This window comes from Odontomachus brunneus, unplaced genomic scaffold (assembly GCF_010583005.1).
Source record: "Odontomachus brunneus isolate Ranch 3 - 2012 unplaced genomic scaffold, Obru_v1 Obru_scaffold_004, whole genome shotgun sequence".
In the NCBI taxonomy this organism is placed as follows: Eukaryota; Metazoa; Arthropoda; class Insecta; order Hymenoptera; family Formicidae; genus Odontomachus; species Odontomachus brunneus.
The window spans coordinates 3,352,885-3,371,250 of NW_022639454.1; the positions used below are offsets into that span (position 1 = coordinate 3,352,885).

Below are 18,366 nucleotides of genomic sequence, written 5' to 3' on the forward strand. Positions count from 1 at the left end.
TCTCTCTCCCCCCCTCTCTCTCTCTCTCAAGAAATTTATCCAGAGAGCCGTGCATTAAACGACGCGGATCTTGATAAATCCAAATGGAATTCCCGTGTCTGCCGGCACAGGCTCGTATTCGGCGTGACTTCCGCACGCGCAGACGAGGATCCGCCGCCGTTGTGCGGTGCGTGCGACGACGGCGGCGGTGGTCGGTGATCGATTCATCGACATTAATCATCGGCTTGCGACGTATTTTCATGTCGGAATTTAGCGCTCGAGTCGTGCCGAGCTCATGCAGGATGCAAGGGACGACGGGCGAATGCACGTGCGGAAAGGCATAACCGTCGTGGAGGAATGACGAATCGCGCGTAGTTTGCGCACGAAAACGTGCGAGAAAGAATCTCGGTCGCACCGTCAGCCAAGCTGCGTCGTGCATAAAGAATCTCTCGGAAACCTCGTTCTCAGTTCAGGTCTATCGCGACATTTCGGTCGCAATCAACGGTCAAGTAACATCATAGATAGACGCGGGATCGCACAGTGAAAAACTTGCTTTTTGTTTCACACTTGTACGCCGACTCATTCGCGAGTTATAACACTCTGAAGGCTTCAACATATTCCTCTTGTTTCAGGCGTTAGCGCGAACGTCAGCGAGGGTTGAACGGGGCAGGTTGAACGACCACGTGATCGAGTGCAACGTGGTGAGAGCGGGGACGCCGTACGCACTGAGGTATGCAAAGGGTGCATTGCCACCTACGCGTTACGCAAATCAAAACAAACAACGGATTGACTCGATGGCGCCGAGTCGACAGCTTGATACAATCGCCAATTTCAAAGTTCCCCGGTGTCTCCGTAATCGCGATTCATGCGAGATATTTCTTAACGCATATTCTCCTTCGAAACAAACGCGCGCTCTCCGACGAGAAATAAACTCACAAGTAAACCTACCTCAAAGGTACACTTCGATTTCTTTCTAATCTGGCACAAATATAGAAGTACAAAAAATATTTGTCATATTTTTTCATTTTGGCCCACTTTGAGTTTCATGGGCAGTTTATAGCTTTTTAATATTCTCACTCCTATCATTAACAAGTGCAATAAAAATGCATAAAAAATAAAATTAAATACAAGATATAGTTAAATAATTTTAACAAATTCGGCATAGCTGAGACACGAACCATTCTAAATTTATTTAGCCGAGATTCCAACCGAAATATTTTAAATCTGTGCTAAATTAGTCAAAAATGGTTTCAATCTTCGCCAAACCAAAAGAGAGAGAGAGAAATCCGGCAATTTTAATTAAAATTTTAACGAAATCGGCATAGCTGAGATACGAACCATTCTAAATTTCTTTAGCCGAGATTCCAACCGAAATATTTTAAATCTGTGCTAAATTAGTCAAAAATGGTTTCAATCTTCGCCAAACCAAAAGAGAGAGAGAGAAATCCGGCAATTTTAATTAAAATTTTAACGAAATCGGCATAGCTGAGATACGAACCATTCTAAATTTCTTTAGCCGAGATTCCAACCGAAATATTTTAAATCTGTGCTAAATTAGTCAAAAATGGTTTCAATCTTCGCCAAACCAAAAGAGAGAGAGAGAAATCCGGCAATTTTAATTAAAATTTTAACGAAATCGGCATAGCTGAGATACGAACCATTCTAAATTTCTTTAGCCGAGATTCCAACCGAAATATTTCAAATCTGTGCTAAATTAGTCAGAAATGGTTCGAATTTTAGCTAAACCATGAAATTATTTGTATAATTTTTTCAACTTTTTATATGTTTTGTTTAAACATTTTATTATTTATGCAAATAATTTTACACATTTGACTTCATATTTATAATCAGCAAATCAAAACGCTTATATCTTGTATTCAATTTTATTTCTTATGCATTTTTGTTGTACTTATTGATGATAGGAGTGAGAATATTAAAAAGCTATAAACTACCTGTAAAACTCGAAGTAGGCCAAAATGAAAAATATGACTTAAGTATTTTTTGTACATTTACATTTGTGCCAAATTAGAAAGAAATCGGAGTGTAACTTTTGAGTAGGTTTACTTGTCAATCAACAACTGCCGTTGTGCGGCGGTTGATAAATATGTGGGTTGTTGCGAAATTATATACAGAAAAATTATAGTTTTTTCTTTTCATATAAATTCTTTTCACATTGTTTTCAGTAGTCCAAAAATAGATTGTTAGTAGGGTATATCTTGCCAAGGAACATAATAATTTCACGGAAATATGGTATTTTGATAGTATATTTCAGTTTCTAAAATGTCAATGGTACATATGAAAGGATATAAATATAGTGAATTATTGTAGAATGTCGATCTTATTCTTCGTTTATAAGATCCTAATAAAGTCTCCATGTAGACGAAGAATTTACTGGCTAACAGATGTCGCGCAACAACGAGAAATTCATCGTTCTCAATTACCTCTCCCGCTTATAGTAACTCATTCCACTATTTCTTTAATCTCACAGCTAATTGAAAACGCCTCGCACGCGTATTCAAATGTGACGAGCATGCATCTTACGTGTAGACACGTGAGAAGAGCGCGACTCCGAAGGACTCACCACGGCTTTGGATCTGTCGCGACGCTTTGGACATCATCTCTCGAATCGGCGACGAAGGATCATAAACGCGCGTGGGGTCGCGTATAAAGAAGATTGATTGCTGTATCACATCTCGAATCTCTGACGAACTACGGTTATTCCAAGTTGCAATCTAACCTCCTACTGTGAGCGCCGGTGACATAACCTCTCCACTATGAACCGCAGCGCGAGCGCCGACGCACTGCGGACTAAACGAGGCAGTGCACGACCGTGTGGTCAGTATCTATGTGGTAGTGCGGCGTGCCTAAGGAGTGGGGGCAAGGTTGCGCGTCCCCAAGTCGGCTTCGGGTCACGTGACACCGAGGCTTTCCTGGAAGAGGCTCACTGTGGAATGCGATGGAATGCGGACGCGTCTCCACCTGCACGTGATGTAAACAAACCTCAGCTATTCGGTGAGCCGGTCGAGAACGCGATGCATAAACGGCAATTTCTCTGCTGGTGGACGTCGTAGCAACGTGAAACAACAACCGTCGGAAAGCTGAGACTGCCGTGCTCCCGGTAAGCGTACAATCGCCTTTTCATAATGAAAGGATCGATTAGCAATATTAAATATAGATGAAGGTGATCTAGCTTTCGATACATTGATTGTCGCTTTGATTTTCATAGGTTGTATGAATAGGTTGTATTTTCATAAGTTGTTTCATTTGCATAGGTTGTATGAAAAATAAACTTGCCAGCCGATGATCGAAAATACGGTGAGTAAATGTAGCTCGAGACGCGTGTATCCTTTATCTCGCCTTATTCGCTCTCTGTTGGCATTTCTCAAGTGTATTTAATTATGTATTTCGTGTATACGTAACTTAATGAGACGCGTAAGTATCATAGCGTCACTCACCGACGACTGGCATCCAACGCTTCAATATATCTATATAAAGTGCGATTGAAGAAATCAGTAATGACGAGTTTTCTTCGTTACAAACGGACTCTTCAAAGACACACGGCTGATGATTATTTACACGAAGGGTAAAAATATTCTCATCTTGTGCTCTGATTATATCCCAGTAAAGGCATTAATTATCTCATAAACATTTTTAATTAAAGGATCAATTTTTCTATTTCTTAAAAAAGCCTCAGATTAATATCCGAGCTATTTTTATTAATAAATTACTTGTAAATTACTAGTGATTGTACTAAAATTATAAAAGTAAAATTATTAATGTATCAAGTGATTTCATTCAGCAAGAAAGAAGCGTCTCATAAATGGGACGTTATTATTATTACTATTAAGATAACAAACTGAACTTTTCTGTCGCAGTAATACCGCGGAATATTTTTTTTTTTTTAAGATTTCCTTCACTTTCTCTCGTAAAGTCCGTTGAAAGAGGGCGCGATAAGAATAAGTCGGATAAATCAATGCAACGCTAAGCACAGTGAAATGCGACGTCATTAACAAGAGTATATGCTAAAATACGTTAGAATACGCAATGCTGCCGCGGCGAGTACTTGCGATGTAAGCTGTGGCGCGACAAAATTCGCCGGCAAAACAACAGGATATATTAAAGTACATCAAAAATACGCTGCTATATGACATGGCTGCAGAGAGAGAGAGGGAGGGGAGAGAGAGAAAGAGAGAGAATAATAAGATATGATTTAAGGATAGCGCTAAAAGATGAAATATGATCTAAAGCGTGCGTTAGAGAACCGCGGAGTATGGCATGTAAAGTGCGACTAAGGCTCATTCGAGGATGCCAGGCTGCGCTAGAGAAAATACGTTCCAGTACGCCAGAGTTTACCGTAGTACGCCGTAATTTGCCAGAATACGTCGGACGATGCCAGAGGATAATAGAGTACAGTCAGAGTTCACCGGAGCATGTTAGAGCAGGCCAGAGAATACGTGCTCTTCGGCGTGCGATATTTCGTGCGCTCGCACACGCTATATTGTTACCGTATCAACTCGTTAATGATCAAGCCGCCGATCCTTGAAACGAAAATTTCACCACGAATAAGCGATCCTAACAATGGAGGATCTTCGCTTTGATATATCGGTACCGACTCGTACCGAAGTTTTCCAGAAGAATAATAGCCGCTATAGCGACTTTCGCTACAAAAATCGTTTCTCTGACTACAATTATCTCGTCATGCAATTATAGAAATATAAAACACTCTTCTCTCGCGACGAGAAGATCAAAACAATCAGTCACGATTCGACTGAGGTTCGTTATAATTAAAGGAATTAGAAACGGGCAAAGGGAGCCAAGATGCTGTTCTTTCTCCCAAAGACCCAGACTTCAAAAGCACTCGATCTCATTCTGTAAAACCGTCTACGGTTTGACCAAATCTAAGGAAGATTTGGCAAACAAGAAACCGCGCAACAAGAATGTCGTCTTGCCTCTTATTTGTCTGTTCCTAATTCCTTTAACTATATCTCAAAGAGATACAGTCTATTTATTATTGTTCCCATTTTACCATTATATTATATTATTGTTCCTATTTATTTGTTCCCATTATAAATATTGCCTCTAATGATTCCAGAAGTGCTCGCATTCAATAACATTTTTTTCTCGTAGACGCGGTGAAGCCATGCTGGAGACCTCGGTGACTGCAAGATGCAGCCCTCGTTGTCAGGCTCACGCTTCGTGACTCGATTCTTACCGACGAGTGATTATCCGATCGTTACTGTGAATCATTGGCGCATCTAATCGTGATCTCATTTCGCGCGTTCGCTGGTTTTCAGGGCGACTCAGCCGACCGGGACCGACCGAGAGAACTGCCGAGGTGGTTTCGCGAATTAAACGTTCGTAATTGCGCGAGGGTCTGCTCTCGTCACGACGAGAATGGGTGTGTTTTGGGATCGCGTTGTGTAGAGTTTTCCGTTGTGCATCGCTCTCGTAGCCGCGCAGCTGCGGACCGGCGCAAGAGGCTGAGGAACACGTCGCGCCCCGACACAGGGCGGCCTTCATGGCGGCGAGATATCGATCCTGGACCAGTGGGATGCTGACCACCCGACGCTTCGCCGATCGCACGCCGCACCGTTCAGCACGCTGAAAACGTTTTGTTATCGCCGCCCGTTCCTTTTTTACGCTCCTTATTGTAAGATCACCGCCGGAGTACCATCGCATTCGCATCACACGACGAAACTGAGGGCTGAAGCCGATCCTCCGAAGCTGAGAAAGAGAGAAGCACGCCCCAAGTGCTTCGCCCCCGCGACGCGTTTGTAAACAGTGACGAGAATGCGGATAGCGGTGTTCACTGTCTTGCTCAATGTCCTCGGCATCATTCACGGTAAGCGCAGCTTTTTAGCGGATAAAGTGATCATCCCGTCAGGGGAAGAACGCGTCAAGTTATTGCAATATTTAGTTACAGTCGTGTCCTGTTAATCGCTAATTACGAGCGCGATCAAATCGCGCGAAATTTTCATTGATCGTGCGTCCCTTATTTTATACGAGGTCAAACGATAGTCCCTATTCAGATAGGATTCCATTTTTTTCCTCCGGGGAATTTTATTTTTTGTCATACAGTTAGAATATGATTTGTTTTTTCTTTTCTATTTTTCTTTTTTACTCTTTTGGATGACTTTTTTTACCAAGAGAGACGAGTGAAGCAATCGTTTCGTGCAGGGCTCAAGGTTTACGAAGCCAATCCCGATACGAAGAGGCTCTACGATGATTTACTGTCCAACTATAATAGACTGATACGTCCTGTTATTAATAATACGGAGACTCTGACCGTCTGGCTGATGTTGAAGTTGTCGCAATTGATAGAAATGGTACTGACCCGACACACGTAAATACCAACCACTCCGTTAAATAAGTACTCTCAAGCAACTCCGACGTTACTTTCCCCGTAATTTTTCCTCCTGTTCGTGCGAACAGCTCTCACAATGCTTAAGGATTCCGTAGAATTAACGATCGAGTTTGGCTTTGCAGAATTTAAAGAACCAAGTGATGACAACGAATGTCTGGGTGGAGCAGGTAAAATGTCTACCGTCTCTATATGTCCACTTTGTGCATTGACACGTTTCATTTACACGCTGGCTAACCGTAACCGATAACGATAATGGGCGGACTGTGTGATCGCAATTAACATGTCTTTTGCTCTTTCCGTTGCTCGCAGAAATGGTTTGACTACAAATTGCAGTGGGATCCGCAGGAATACGGCGGTGTGGAGATGTTATACGTGCCTTCCGAAAATATATGGCTTCCAGACATCGTGCTGTACAACAAGTAAGTCGCGAAGGACTCCGGCTGAGCTGACAACAATAAACTGTGCGAATTTTCCGAATGGAGCAAACGCTCGCTCTCATAATTCTCGTTGCGGGCCAAGCATTTTTGCCCGATGAATTAGAAAATTACGAGCGTTTATTGCACGATGATTTGTTGACTGACATTTTTGCGTCTTCTACAGCGCGGATGGGAATTACGAAGTGACGCTGATGACGAAAGCCACGCTGAAGTATACCGGCGAGGTATTCTGGAAACCACCGGCCATTTACAAATCGTCCTGCGAGATCAACGTGGAATATTTTCCGTTCGATGAGCAGTCGTGCATCATGAAATTCGGCTCGTGGACGTACAACGGTGCTCAGGTAACAATAATTCGCATAGTTGAGATAGAACATCTTGAGACTTTGATCTACGATCTTGCCGTGAGTTTTAAATTAATATTTTCACCACAAAAAGGTCGACAATTTTCTAAGTAATTGACATTAAACGAGCAGAGCTTTGTTAAGGATTATGTTTCTCGGCTAACTCCGAGAGACTTCGTCGGGTTTGAACTTTTCGTTTAGGGAATTTATTGACAGAATATTTTAATCGCACGATTCACGATCTTTTATAGCTACATTATGGTGTCCTTCGAGAGTGTGCTTTGTAAAATTGCTCGTTAATAGGTGGACCTGAAGCATATGAAGCAAGTGCCTGGTAGCAATGTCGTCTCGATCGGTATAGATCTCACCGATTTCTATCTGTCAGTGGAATGGGATATTCTGGAAGTACCAGCAGCGCGCAACGAGGAATATTACCCGTGTTGCGAAGAACCTTATTCAGGCACGCAAAGACGCATTCGTACCACAAAGACCGTTGAGAAAGTCATGCAGGCCTCACAAAACGGAATGATATCCATAATATTTTAATCTCTGAGATCAGTCTTCTCAAAAACGAAATCTCGTTAGGAAACAACATTTTTTCTATAATCCCGACTTTTTTTCATATCTAATAACGAGAAAGACATTATTGTTTAGTAATTAGTACATATTATTGCAGATATTACATTCAACATCACGATGAGGAGGAAAACTCTATTTTATACCGTCAATCTGATTATTCCATGCGTCGGCATCACGTTTATGACGGTGCTAGTTTTTTACCTGCCTAGCGACTCCGGTGAAAAGGTGAGTAGGGCGACAAGTCGTCCAAAGCTCCGCGCATAAAGCTACGTTTTGTATTCACGAGAAACTTGTTTACGCTCACGTAATATTGACGCTCAGCAGCTCGTACATTTGTTACTTGATCGTATTTCTCGCGCAGGTGTCACTGTGTTCCTCCATTCTTCTCTCACTGACGGTGTTCTTCCTGCTGTTAGCCGAAATCATTCCGCCGACATCGCTCGCCATACCTTTGCTCGGGAAATACTTATTGTTCACAATGATTTTAGTCACCTTGTCCATTTGGATCACCGTCTGCGTCTTAAATGTGCATTTCCGGTGAGTGGTGGGAAGAGAGAGCAATTAGCGCCGTGCTTTACATTTTTAATTAACATTCGAGAATGTTCACGTGTAATTTATATCGCAAAAACTGCTATTACTAATCCTCCGAAATCGGATAATTTCGTCTTCTAATGTATCTGAAAAACACAATAAATCTTTTGCACCTTACATTATCTCGCGAGTATCTTAAGTGGAGGAAATTGGGGAATAATAAGCGAAAGAATAAATGAGTAGAGTATGCGATTAAACGAAAGTTTCGGGTCGTCTGTGTCGTAGATCGCCTTCCACGCATAACATGTCGCCGTGGGTGAGACAAGTGTTTCTAAATTGGATGCCGAGGGTGTTGCTGATGCGTCGCACACCGTACTCTACGCCCGAATACGACGACACTTACGTGGATAACGGATATACCAATGAAATAGATTTCAGGTAATTTCGCTGATTAAAATTAGAGAGTCGCCAAAAAAGTCATATAACATTGATGTATTCGACCTTAAGTCAGAGTTATCGATACCAGTTTAATTGAGCGTTGCAAGAGATACTGAGTATATGAAATTCGTAATAACGAAGAGGAAACAGTAGAAAGAAAGAGAAAGAAAAAGTAATTCTACGCAAACGCTCGATTATTCGAGTATCTCATGTCTCTTTCTCTCTCTTTCTAAATTAAAATCAATTATTCTACTGTCTATTTTTTTGCAATTCTGATGACAGCGTGAGCGACTATCCGCTGGAAATTAAAGGAAGCCCAAACAGATTCGACACCGTCACCTCGGTGTACAAAATTAGGGACGACGATGCACGGCACATACCACACGCGTCAGGTAACATCTTTCTGTTACGTGTCGAGAAATGCTTGATGTCTTTTTTATTTTTAAACACTGACCAATCGAGCAATGATTGCGGATCAATGAATTTTGTTTAATATATTTCCGTTTAATACATTTCCTTTTGTTAAATGATAATTTATCTACTTCTCGTTTTTAAATCCGATTAATCTTTATGGCGGTAATTTTTTAATTCAATGTTATAAAATTTTATTGTGCTGAATTTTATTAGACATGTAATTTCTGCTTCGGTTGAATTGCTTTAGAACCTGTTCCACTTAAATTCGTTTTCCAGCCGTATAAATTAATCCGTTGAGTCAGGAGAGACTTTATTTCTCACAAATAAATGAGAACGAAGTTTATTAGATCAGCTATTCGGTTGTAAAAAATAAAAAGTTCTTTTGATCAGTCATTGAGTCGTACCATTTGAAAGTAAAAATGCTTTTGAGATATTCCGTTTCCGCGCTTTTTGGAAAAAGATCATCGACCCATTATCAAATTACAGTATTTAAAAATAAAGAAATCACTTGGGCTGTCATTGAATCGTATTATGTGAAAATAAAAATTTCTCCAAGCCATTGTTAAGTCGCACAACGACCTCAATTCCTCGTCAGAGACGGTGGCGGCTCGTAACGGAGTTTTTAGAACTATAATTGCGTACATAGCGAAAACTCCACTTTATTTAGCCGAGACTCAAACCTTACTTATCCGAAACTTAAACTAGTTTAGCGCAATGATCTTCTTTAACATTGTTAGACATTGGCGACATTGTTAGATGACGCCATACATTCAATTTAGCCTTTTTGAAGGATAAATTATCATTAGGTCTGTTCTTTTTAGCTGAATTATATGAATTGGTGCAATAAATTAGAGTAATACAAATACATTTTGTTTCACTCAAACTTATTGCACTAGTTGAGGCAGTTTAGCTAAAAAAAAGACCTATTACAAAATACAGCAAAATACAGTTTCGAAATATTTATTGCGAATGGCAATTTTCGCATTTTTATTTTTCAAGTAATCTAATTTTCTACGATTCAAATAAGTTTTTACTTTTCAAATAATACGATTTCATTGAAAAGAACTTCTATTTCTAAATAGTATAACATGACACATCAAACGTAATAGACTTGATCGGTAAAGATAAAATTTATATAGGATTAATTATATTCAAAAATATTATAAAATATCTTGCAGAAATTCAAATGGATTTGTAACAAATTGGCGAAATATCATCGATATTCCCTATTAGTTTGTTTCAGAGTTAAAGACAAATTTTTAAAAATGTGTTTATTTAACATCGAATACAGACTTTATGGAATAAATTTACTAGAATATTTGTTGTATAGTCACACCTTATATTGTATCGTACTCATGTAAACAATCATGTAAACAATAGTAGTATAATCGCTTCTGTCCTTTCTTATTATGCCTCTATTATTACCATGCCTCTAATAAACCATACTCCGCACCAGTGAAGAATGCAATAACGACATCTAAACTTAAAATATAAAATCTAAAGGGACGTCTACATTGGAAGTAAGCAGTAAGAAGTAGGAAGTAAGAATAAGGAATTGACCAATCATAGTTGATTATTCTTCTCACATTCGACTGTGGTTGGTCAATTTCTTACTCTTACTTCCTACTTCTTGCTATTTACTTCCAATGTAGACGTCCCTTAAGTCTTATAAACCATCTAATGACAAAATATGATTTCAGTTACTGACAGCGAGAACACAATGCCGAAACACTTATCCCCGGATGTTATATTAGCTCTCAAGGGAGTACGTTTTATTGCTCAGCATATAAAAGACGCGGACAAAGATAATGAGGTAAATAATATTCTATTAACGATCCATTTCGACACTGTTCTTATATGTAGTCGTTGCCAAACTTGTTCTCTAATTCAACGTTTTTTATATCCAGCTGATTTTAGACCGAGAAGAGAATATATGTATATATACATATACATCGCCCATGACTAGACATATCAAAAAAGTCCCTCTAATATAAAAATCGTTATAAAAAATAAAAATGTTGATATTCTAATTAATTTACAATAAGTTGGATAACAATACAAAAAATAATTTCTAACGTTTAGTCAATCCACTATCTTCGATTGTCAATTATTGAAAGAGACGTAGCTATATCGCGAAGAAAATTTAAAAGTACTCTTCGACGCATGATATACAAAAAAATATGAATAGGAACTCCTTCCAATTGCGGCCTCCAAGTCAACTCTGAAACATCCCGTACAATAACTTTCACAGTTTCTAACTGTCTCATGTATATACCAAACTTATCGAAATCGAAGAGGGACCGATATTCTGTATATCTTTTTAAGGTGTAATGACTATAATATGTCGATAATATGTACATCTATAATATGTCGATAGGATAGATTACTGAAAAATATCAAAAATCTTCTTACTTATCACATTCAAAGCGCTTCGTTCATTCTTACAGGTCATAGAGGATTGGAAATTCGTGTCTATGGTCTTGGACAGATTCTTTCTTTGGGTGTTTACGTTCGCGTGTTTCGGCGGCACACTGGGCATAATTTGTCAGGCGCCCAGTCTATACGACAAGCGGGAACCCGTGGACCAACGACTCTCCGGTATATCATTGCGCAATTACATGTACCCGCCAGGTAACGGGACTTCCTTCCAGGAAGAATAAGTCTACTAAGGCACAGATCAAGTTGTCTCGCAGACTGTACGTGGGAGAGAAGTAAACGGGCACGTTACATCGTACGCGTCATCGCTGAAACTACTACGTTTGGCACCTTCGCCCCGCTCGTCTCCACCAGAAAATTTATCCATATTTTTTAACGAACATAACTTCCGGGAGAAGAGAGATATCGAATTATTCATCACAACGAAGAACAAGTACACCGACACTGTCTTATTGAATAAACGCGCTCGTCACGATGATATGTATCGTTTGGAACAAGAGTGAAGCAAATTGATCTCTATAGATTCCTTCGAATACCTCTATTCCTACAATTATATACTGCGAATCCTCTTGTCAATTACTTCACTTTCGTTCTGAACGCAAATGGATACTCCTTATTGTCAGATAATCCGACGTGTTTTCTGAATTAACATAAAGATTAATATTGCCATTGTCTATTGAAACACGCAGGAAGAACTTACTGGATCTACCAACCGATATTTACATGTATTCGTTTTTCCACTTAAGAAGATCTTCCGAAACGAAATACTAGATATTATATACGAGAATTACAGATTAGGCTATAGTTTAAGCGATTTATTAACCCTGATCAAGTTAAACACACTTCTCACACGATGAATTTAATTAATGACGATGACAGCACAATGATATCACACTGAGAAAGAGGTGTGCGTACGAGCAAAGCACGAAACAGATTGCATATGCAAGATCTTATGTCAAGGTTAATAAAAGGCTTATGCTACAAAAGATGGAGGTAACTTTATTTTCATTTACGTTACATATGGACCAATCTCTCTTAAAATAGTGAAAATTGTATTAAAATACTTGCTTATCTCAGTCAGATCGGATCTTGATTTTTTAGCACTAAATTCAGTTCACCAAGTGAAGTCGATGAAGCATGAGCTGTATTTATAATCTCGGAATGCAATGCAGTGAGTAAAGAGAGTTATAAAAGAAACGGAAGTCTTCTTACTCATATCTGATTTCCTCGAGAGGGAACTACGAAGATCAATCGATATTGGCGCGTTCTCATGCCAAATGGTAAGTTTGCGCTTCTAAGTTTCAACAGGAGAAACGGAAGCATCGTCACTCTGTGTTCACAAAGTGATGAATTTCGGTAAAAAGTTCGTATCATGATTGGTATATCACACAATCCTTTATTCTAAATCAATGATCATCAATTCGGGCGATTCGCTTGTACTACTGATGGAACTGGTCTGCGATTTCTTTGGCGAGGAAATGTTACTAGTGGTTTGTTTCTTTGTACTTTGAGTCGGTGTGGTATCCTCGTCGTCATCTTCGCTATCCGATATCAAGTCGATCACGACTGCGCGTTTCTTCTCCTTTGGTGCAGGTGTAGTGGGATTAGCTTCATCTAACAAAGACAAACAGAATATTTCGTTAGCAACAGCATTTACATATTCTCTCTCACGTGAGATAACAATTTAATCGTTAAAGCTCGCTAAGGTATTACAAATTGAATCTAGACAAGTTTAAAAAAAATCTATCATTCAGAGTATTCTAGAAGAGCTTTATAATACATGTTTCTTCTTACCTAAATCCACTGTATCTACATCAATCTTATCGTCCCGCGAATCGGCCGCGGCTTTCGCTTCGTTTTTCTCTTTATCTTTATCCTTTTCCTTCTTCAGCACTAAATTCTCCCACGAGCCGTCCTGCAGCAATTGAATCTCGTTCACGTCTGGCAATAACTTATTCGAATTTAGGACTTCTTGGAAATATCCATCAATCACGAGATTGTCGTATAGCGCTGGCTTATCGCATACTGGACAGTTCCAAGTGGGCTTACGCTCATTCATTTGAAGGAACAATGAAGCGTCGAAACATTGAAGATGAGAGCACGTCGATGCGCGACATGGTGTGCACATCCTCATCTTTCCCAAAGGACAAGCTAACGATACTCTCAGTGACGTGGTAGCGATTTCGCTATCCGCATCCTCATTCAGTTTTTCCTTAACTGCAAATTATTGTAAGAATCATTCTCTGCGCGTGGCTTCAATGCAAGTTATCGTCACAAGATAAATACTTACTTAAACCCCTAGTATAATCGGAATGCCTGGCACCCCTATTTTTTAATCTACTAAGTAATTCCGCGCTGGATAACTTTCGGACGAGGTATATTGCCACTGCAAATCGCCTGCCATAATCAGCCGACCATGAGACACGTATTTCGTTGCCGACAGTAGGAGACAGCTTCACTAAAGGACTGATATTTACAGGTCGCGGTGGTCTCTTCGGTTCTACACCTGGTTTATTAGTAGGTATAGGATTCTGGAAAAAATATAAATGTAAATCAACTGTAGAATTCGTAAGAAGTGTCTTAGAAGTCTGACTGTACTTACAGGTAAAGGACATAATTTTCCATTGACCTTTACTGTAATATTTGGAGGGAAATAGTCCTCTTGCTCACACGACGTTTCTTGCAAACAGAATCGCATTTGTACCTAGTGAAAGTAAGCAACATGTTCAGATTCCCAGAAACACAACGATCGATATGCACGTCCGTTCTTTCACTATAATCTTTCATGCGCTTGTGCTTTAATTCTTGCGAGAAAAAATAGAACATACCTGTACAATGTAATCCATTTTGCTACCGGCTCTACAGTCGCGCGAGCTGGCAATATCTGTCGCTTGTTGTGGGGTCAAGTGAAACATAAAAGTATTCTCTTGCAGCCTCGGAGTCCCCTGCGGCATTAAACTAGAAGGCTTCAACAATTCCCCTAATAAATCGAAAAATGGAAGTTTCTTCAATCTGACGTCTGGATGAACTGGATATTGAGTAGCAGGTTGCATTTGTAAGGGCGATGGTAAAACTTTGGGCTGATATGGTGTATATGCATATCCTGTACTAGGTGCACGCTGAAAATTAAAAAAAACGAGAATTATCAATACGTGATCGACGGTCGATGAATAAAGCTGATAATATAAATGAATCTGAAAAATATGTTTCTGCATACTTGTGCTGTTACATTAGTATAACCAGTTGCATATACTGGATTGGTCCTAGGTGCCTGAGGTATAGAAGCTTGATGAGCCGGAGTCAGTTCTTTGCCAGCAGAAACAGATGCCTGAGATTGCTGTTGTTGACTCATTGCTTGCCTTTACATATACAAGTATATCTCCATTTTATATATCGGTTGATTTTAACATATGATTGATGCATAAATCGATGATAATATAAATACCTTGTGGAGTAATAATTTCTGTTGTGCATTGTTTGATCTATTTGCTGCTCAGTAGAACTACCAGTCTGACCATACATTTGATGCGCTGCCATTTGATCTTGTCTATAAGAAAATAAGAACTTCCAAATCGTGTTGCAGTTGAAGCAACAAGAAAAATTATAGCTTTCAAAGGAACAAAAAGCAGGAACATATGCTGTAAGTGTACCAATATTGCAGTAGAGGAAGGAAGCAGCTTATTGTGTTAAATCATAAATTACATAAGTCATATTTAAGATCAAGAAAAATTTCTTGTTTTCAAATATGTACAAAAGAATTATGGTTATTTATTGCTGCAATTTATAAATAAACAATTTGAGTCACACAAATAAAAATTTAGGCTGGTTGGATTCTGAAACTGCGTTCAACTAAACACCACATCTGATGATGCAAGTCTTTTTATTCCTATAGAAAAACTTGATGAACCTAGATACACAGAAACACAAATCATACTTAATAATGTAGCTTTGTTTATTTTTATAAGATATGATGAACCTGGATATGTACAGGTATCGAATATCAATATATAAAAACTGTACAAAATACAAACAGAAGAATATCTACTCGAATACCAATGTGCCAGTTGGAATAACTGGAAAAACTACCTAAGAATAACAACTTGCCCAGCTGCTTCACATCACTTACTGTATTGTCTTATAAAGTTCACGTATTTTTAGTCGTATAGCTGGATGTGATCTCAAATGCAACAGCTCCAGTGCACGTGCTTGTAGCTCGTTCTTTCTACCAGACTTATTTCTACCAGCAAAACCAAGAAGCATCTGAAGCTCAGACACTCGAAAACTCAATATCATATTCTGTAATCAGAAACCGTTTCCTGTCAATGTATTCCAATATAATCAATGTTATCATCTTATCCAAGAATTACGACGACTATATTATGTGCAACACCATGAGGAGAATACAACGTATCAGAGCTTAGTCAGTGCTGCTTCTGGCTAAGCCTCCTGACAATAATCTATACTTTTACATTTGAGATAATCCCTATAAGGAAGGTGGCCCACAGAGACACATGAAATTTGGTTCCTTATTTGGAAGCACGAGCCCCAAAACGAATCAAATCACGTTGGAGATGTCATAACGTGGCAGCACACATAATTTTTTGCTCACGACGATAATCACCGAATGTGTGCTGGCCGTGCGACTAGGAAATGAACTCGAAAAAGTGACAATCTATTCGATGTTTAGCCGATCGGTGGGCGCAACAGCGAGGGGAAATCATCGGAGTGTGAAGCTCAGTGAGAGATGTGAGGTTACCCGCAGATCTTCGCGTACGAGCAGATCACGCTGCCGCAAGCACAGGCCGTCGTTCGCATTCTCAGGACAGTGGGACCGTCCTTCGTCGAGTGATCAGTGTCCGTTCGCTGCGGCTTTGCGTGATCCAACCGTGCTCGGAATGTTCGTGGCTCTGGTGTTGCGTAGACGTGAGGGATATCGTAACGCGATGGTGCAGCACAAAAAGCGCACGTCAACGGGAGATACGATCAAGCCCGCACGCGTCGCGAGAGAATGTCACACGGGAAGCCACTATACACGGCGGGGGTCGCACAGGACGGTACGATGTAGCAGCGCGGTATGCGACACGTCGACGAGCCGAGATCAAACCAGACGGAACGGAACGCGGGCGCGACACGGCTCCACCGACACTCGGACCGCCCGCCGATAAACCCGGAAATCGGCGCGACGCCGGACGAGACGACGCGACGCGACGCGAATCCGTCGAACGAGGAACCTCCGCGCGGCGCGGAGCGACGCTGCTCTCCCGTGTGCTCGCCGCACGTACTTTGTATCACGCGCACCAACTCACCTCCAGTTCCTCGTTCTCCGCCATCTTCTTCGATGACTTTTTTCCCGCTGCCGTTTTGCCGACGTTATTTCGAAACTTGCGACTTGAAAATACGCGCGGACGTCGCGTCGTGTCGTTACACCTTCGCCGACCCTCTCTCCCCTCTTTCTCTCTCTCGCACGTCGTGCCGGTCGGTTCCCTTATACTATCCTCGTCTCACTTCGTTTCTTTCTACTATGTATTTATATGTACATAGATGAGCGCCTATGTGCATGCACACACATATGCACGTGTGTATGTGTCACGCTGCTCTCGTTCGAATCTCGTGCAATGTTACCTTTGTTTTGTTTGTCACGAGAAAATTACATAGAACGCGAAGAAGCACCGTGCGTTCCTCGCTGGACGGTCACTCTACGCGATGATTATCTCTATACGAATAACACGACGTTTGTAAAAATCGGCACGCGCGCGCGGCACTTTGCGACTATCGACATTTGACTTTGTTATTCGAAATGCGAAATTTTCCAAGATGGCGCCCCGCAGACTTGTACAACGCGGCGAGAGAGTGCCGACTCGCCGCGTGCGACGTTCCGGAGTGATACCGGGTCGGTGGACGACACGACGTTTTACTCGCGCGGACCATGCGCGCCAATTCTCGCGATCATCCGTGGCGCGATCAACCTCCCGCCAACCTGCCGCCGATCGTCTTTCCACAAATTAGGTTAGGTTAAGTTTCAAACGCGACCAAAACGACAGCGACAGCGGCTTATTTTCCTTCAGACCAAACACGAGTGCGCTGAACAACGCATTCATGAAACTGCAGTTTCGGAGATCAAACCGACCTGTGTCAGGCAACTCGTCAGAAAACTTACAATTCAGATGAGAAACGATATTCCTGAATTTTAACCGTCACTTACTCTTTGAGGTTATGAAACTTCCTCTTTTTCCCTCTACGATCTTGATACATTATTGTCTGGTTAATTGACTGCTTAGGACACTTCTGTATTATTCGGACTCACAACTAGGAAAATAGCGAAAAATCCATCGGATCAGTATTTAAAATTATCTCGCAGTAACGAGGACCCACTCTTCTGCGTGAATATATGTCGGTCAGCAAGTTGGGCTATGTTCCGATGTTCATTGCCAATACTGAACTGTATAATTCGCGTGTACTATAGATTTTTAGTATTGGCGATGAGTATCGGAATTCAGCCTTGAAAATACGATTAAAGCTAAGCAGTAGTGGGACTATGTTAAAATAATAGCAAAGAAATAAAGAGAAGTTTCCTGTCTATACAATCACGTGTGACAACTCGACGAATCGTTGCACGACAAACCGTTGTACGTGATTGTGTATGAACAGGAAATTTTTTTCCATTTGTCTATTTTTTACATAGTTCTATCACAGATATCTGTTTGTTCAGCAAAATATGAAAGGAGCGCTCACTATCATTGAGATATTTTAACAATTTATATTTATCATAAATCAGAAGCAATAATCGCTGATAAGCTTATCAATGTCCGTATCAGACTATAGATTAGAGACAGAAGCTCATATT

General features: G+C 40.5%; 2 protein-coding genes across 10 annotated transcripts; one reads left to right on the forward strand and one right to left on the reverse strand.

The window, feature by feature from the left end:
• The first annotated feature begins 5,525 nt into the window (after positions 1–5,525).
• On the forward strand, positions 5,526–12,719 carry LOC116846595 (acetylcholine receptor subunit beta-like 2). Of its 4 annotated transcripts, XM_032820645.1 has the most exons (12): positions 5,526–5,821; positions 6,157–6,305; positions 6,466–6,510; positions 6,653–6,762; positions 6,944–7,124; positions 7,428–7,584; positions 7,801–7,928; positions 8,065–8,240; positions 8,520–8,672; positions 8,955–9,064; positions 10,787–10,899; positions 11,534–12,719. In XM_032820645.1, the coding sequence occupies exons 1-12, from the start codon at positions 5,770–5,772 to the stop codon at positions 11,744–11,746; spliced, it is 1,587 nt and encodes a 528-aa protein (XP_032676536.1). In that variant the 5' UTR covers positions 5,526–5,769; the 3' UTR covers positions 11,747–12,719. The 4 variants fall into 4 exon arrangements, with proteins under 4 accessions (XP_032676536.1, XP_032676546.1, XP_032676561.1 ...); XM_032820655.1 differs by lacking the exon at positions 5,526–5,821 and having other exon boundaries at positions 6,159–6,305; positions 6,412–6,510; XM_032820670.1 differs by lacking the exon at positions 5,526–5,821 and having other exon boundaries at positions 6,304–6,322.
• LOC116846576 (E3 SUMO-protein ligase PIAS3) lies at positions 12,502–18,072 on the reverse strand. 6 transcript variants are annotated; one of them, XM_032820585.1, is made up of 10 exons: positions 17,725–18,072; positions 16,829–17,649; positions 15,649–15,818; positions 14,968–15,069; positions 14,740–14,881; positions 14,351–14,641; positions 14,125–14,226; positions 13,813–14,053; positions 13,317–13,739; positions 12,502–13,136 (listed from the first exon to the last, which is right to left on the reverse strand). In XM_032820585.1, the coding sequence occupies exons 2-10, from the start codon at positions 16,850–16,852 to the stop codon at positions 12,919–12,921; spliced, it is 1,713 nt and encodes a 570-aa protein (XP_032676476.1). In that variant the 5' UTR covers positions 16,853–17,649; positions 17,725–18,072; the 3' UTR covers positions 12,502–12,918. The 6 variants fall into 6 exon arrangements, with proteins under 6 accessions (XP_032676476.1, XP_032676498.1, XP_032676524.1 ...); XM_032820607.1 differs by lacking the exon at positions 16,829–17,649 and having other exon boundaries at positions 17,725–18,071; XM_032820633.1 differs by lacking the exon at positions 15,649–15,818 and having other exon boundaries at positions 17,725–18,068.
• Positions 18,073–18,366: the final 294 nt, after the last annotated feature.

Excerpts from the sequence above, each read along its gene's own strand:
- LOC116846595 (XM_032820645.1), top strand. The coding sequence starts at position 5,770 with ATGCGGATAGCGGTGTTCACTGTCTTGCTCAATGTCCTCGGCATCATT. Across the intron at positions 6,511-6,652 it reads CGAATGTCTGGGTGGAGCAG|AAATGGTTTGACTACAAATT; the intron begins GTAAAATGTCTA and ends CGTTGCTCGCAG. Across the intron at positions 7,585-7,800 it reads TTGCGAAGAACCTTATTCAG|ATATTACATTCAACATCACG; the intron begins GCACGCAAAGAC and ends ATATTATTGCAG.
- LOC116846576 (XM_032820585.1), bottom strand. The coding sequence starts at position 16,852 with ATGGCGGAGAACGAGGAACTGGAG. Across the intron at positions 15,819-16,828 it reads CGGAGAACGAGGAACTGGAG|AATATGATATTGAGTTTTCG; the intron begins GTGAGTTGGTGC and ends TTCTGATTACAG. Across the intron at positions 14,642-14,739 it reads ATACTAATGTAACAGCACAA|CGTGCACCTAGTACAGGATA; the intron begins GTATGCAGAAAC and ends TTTAATTTTCAG.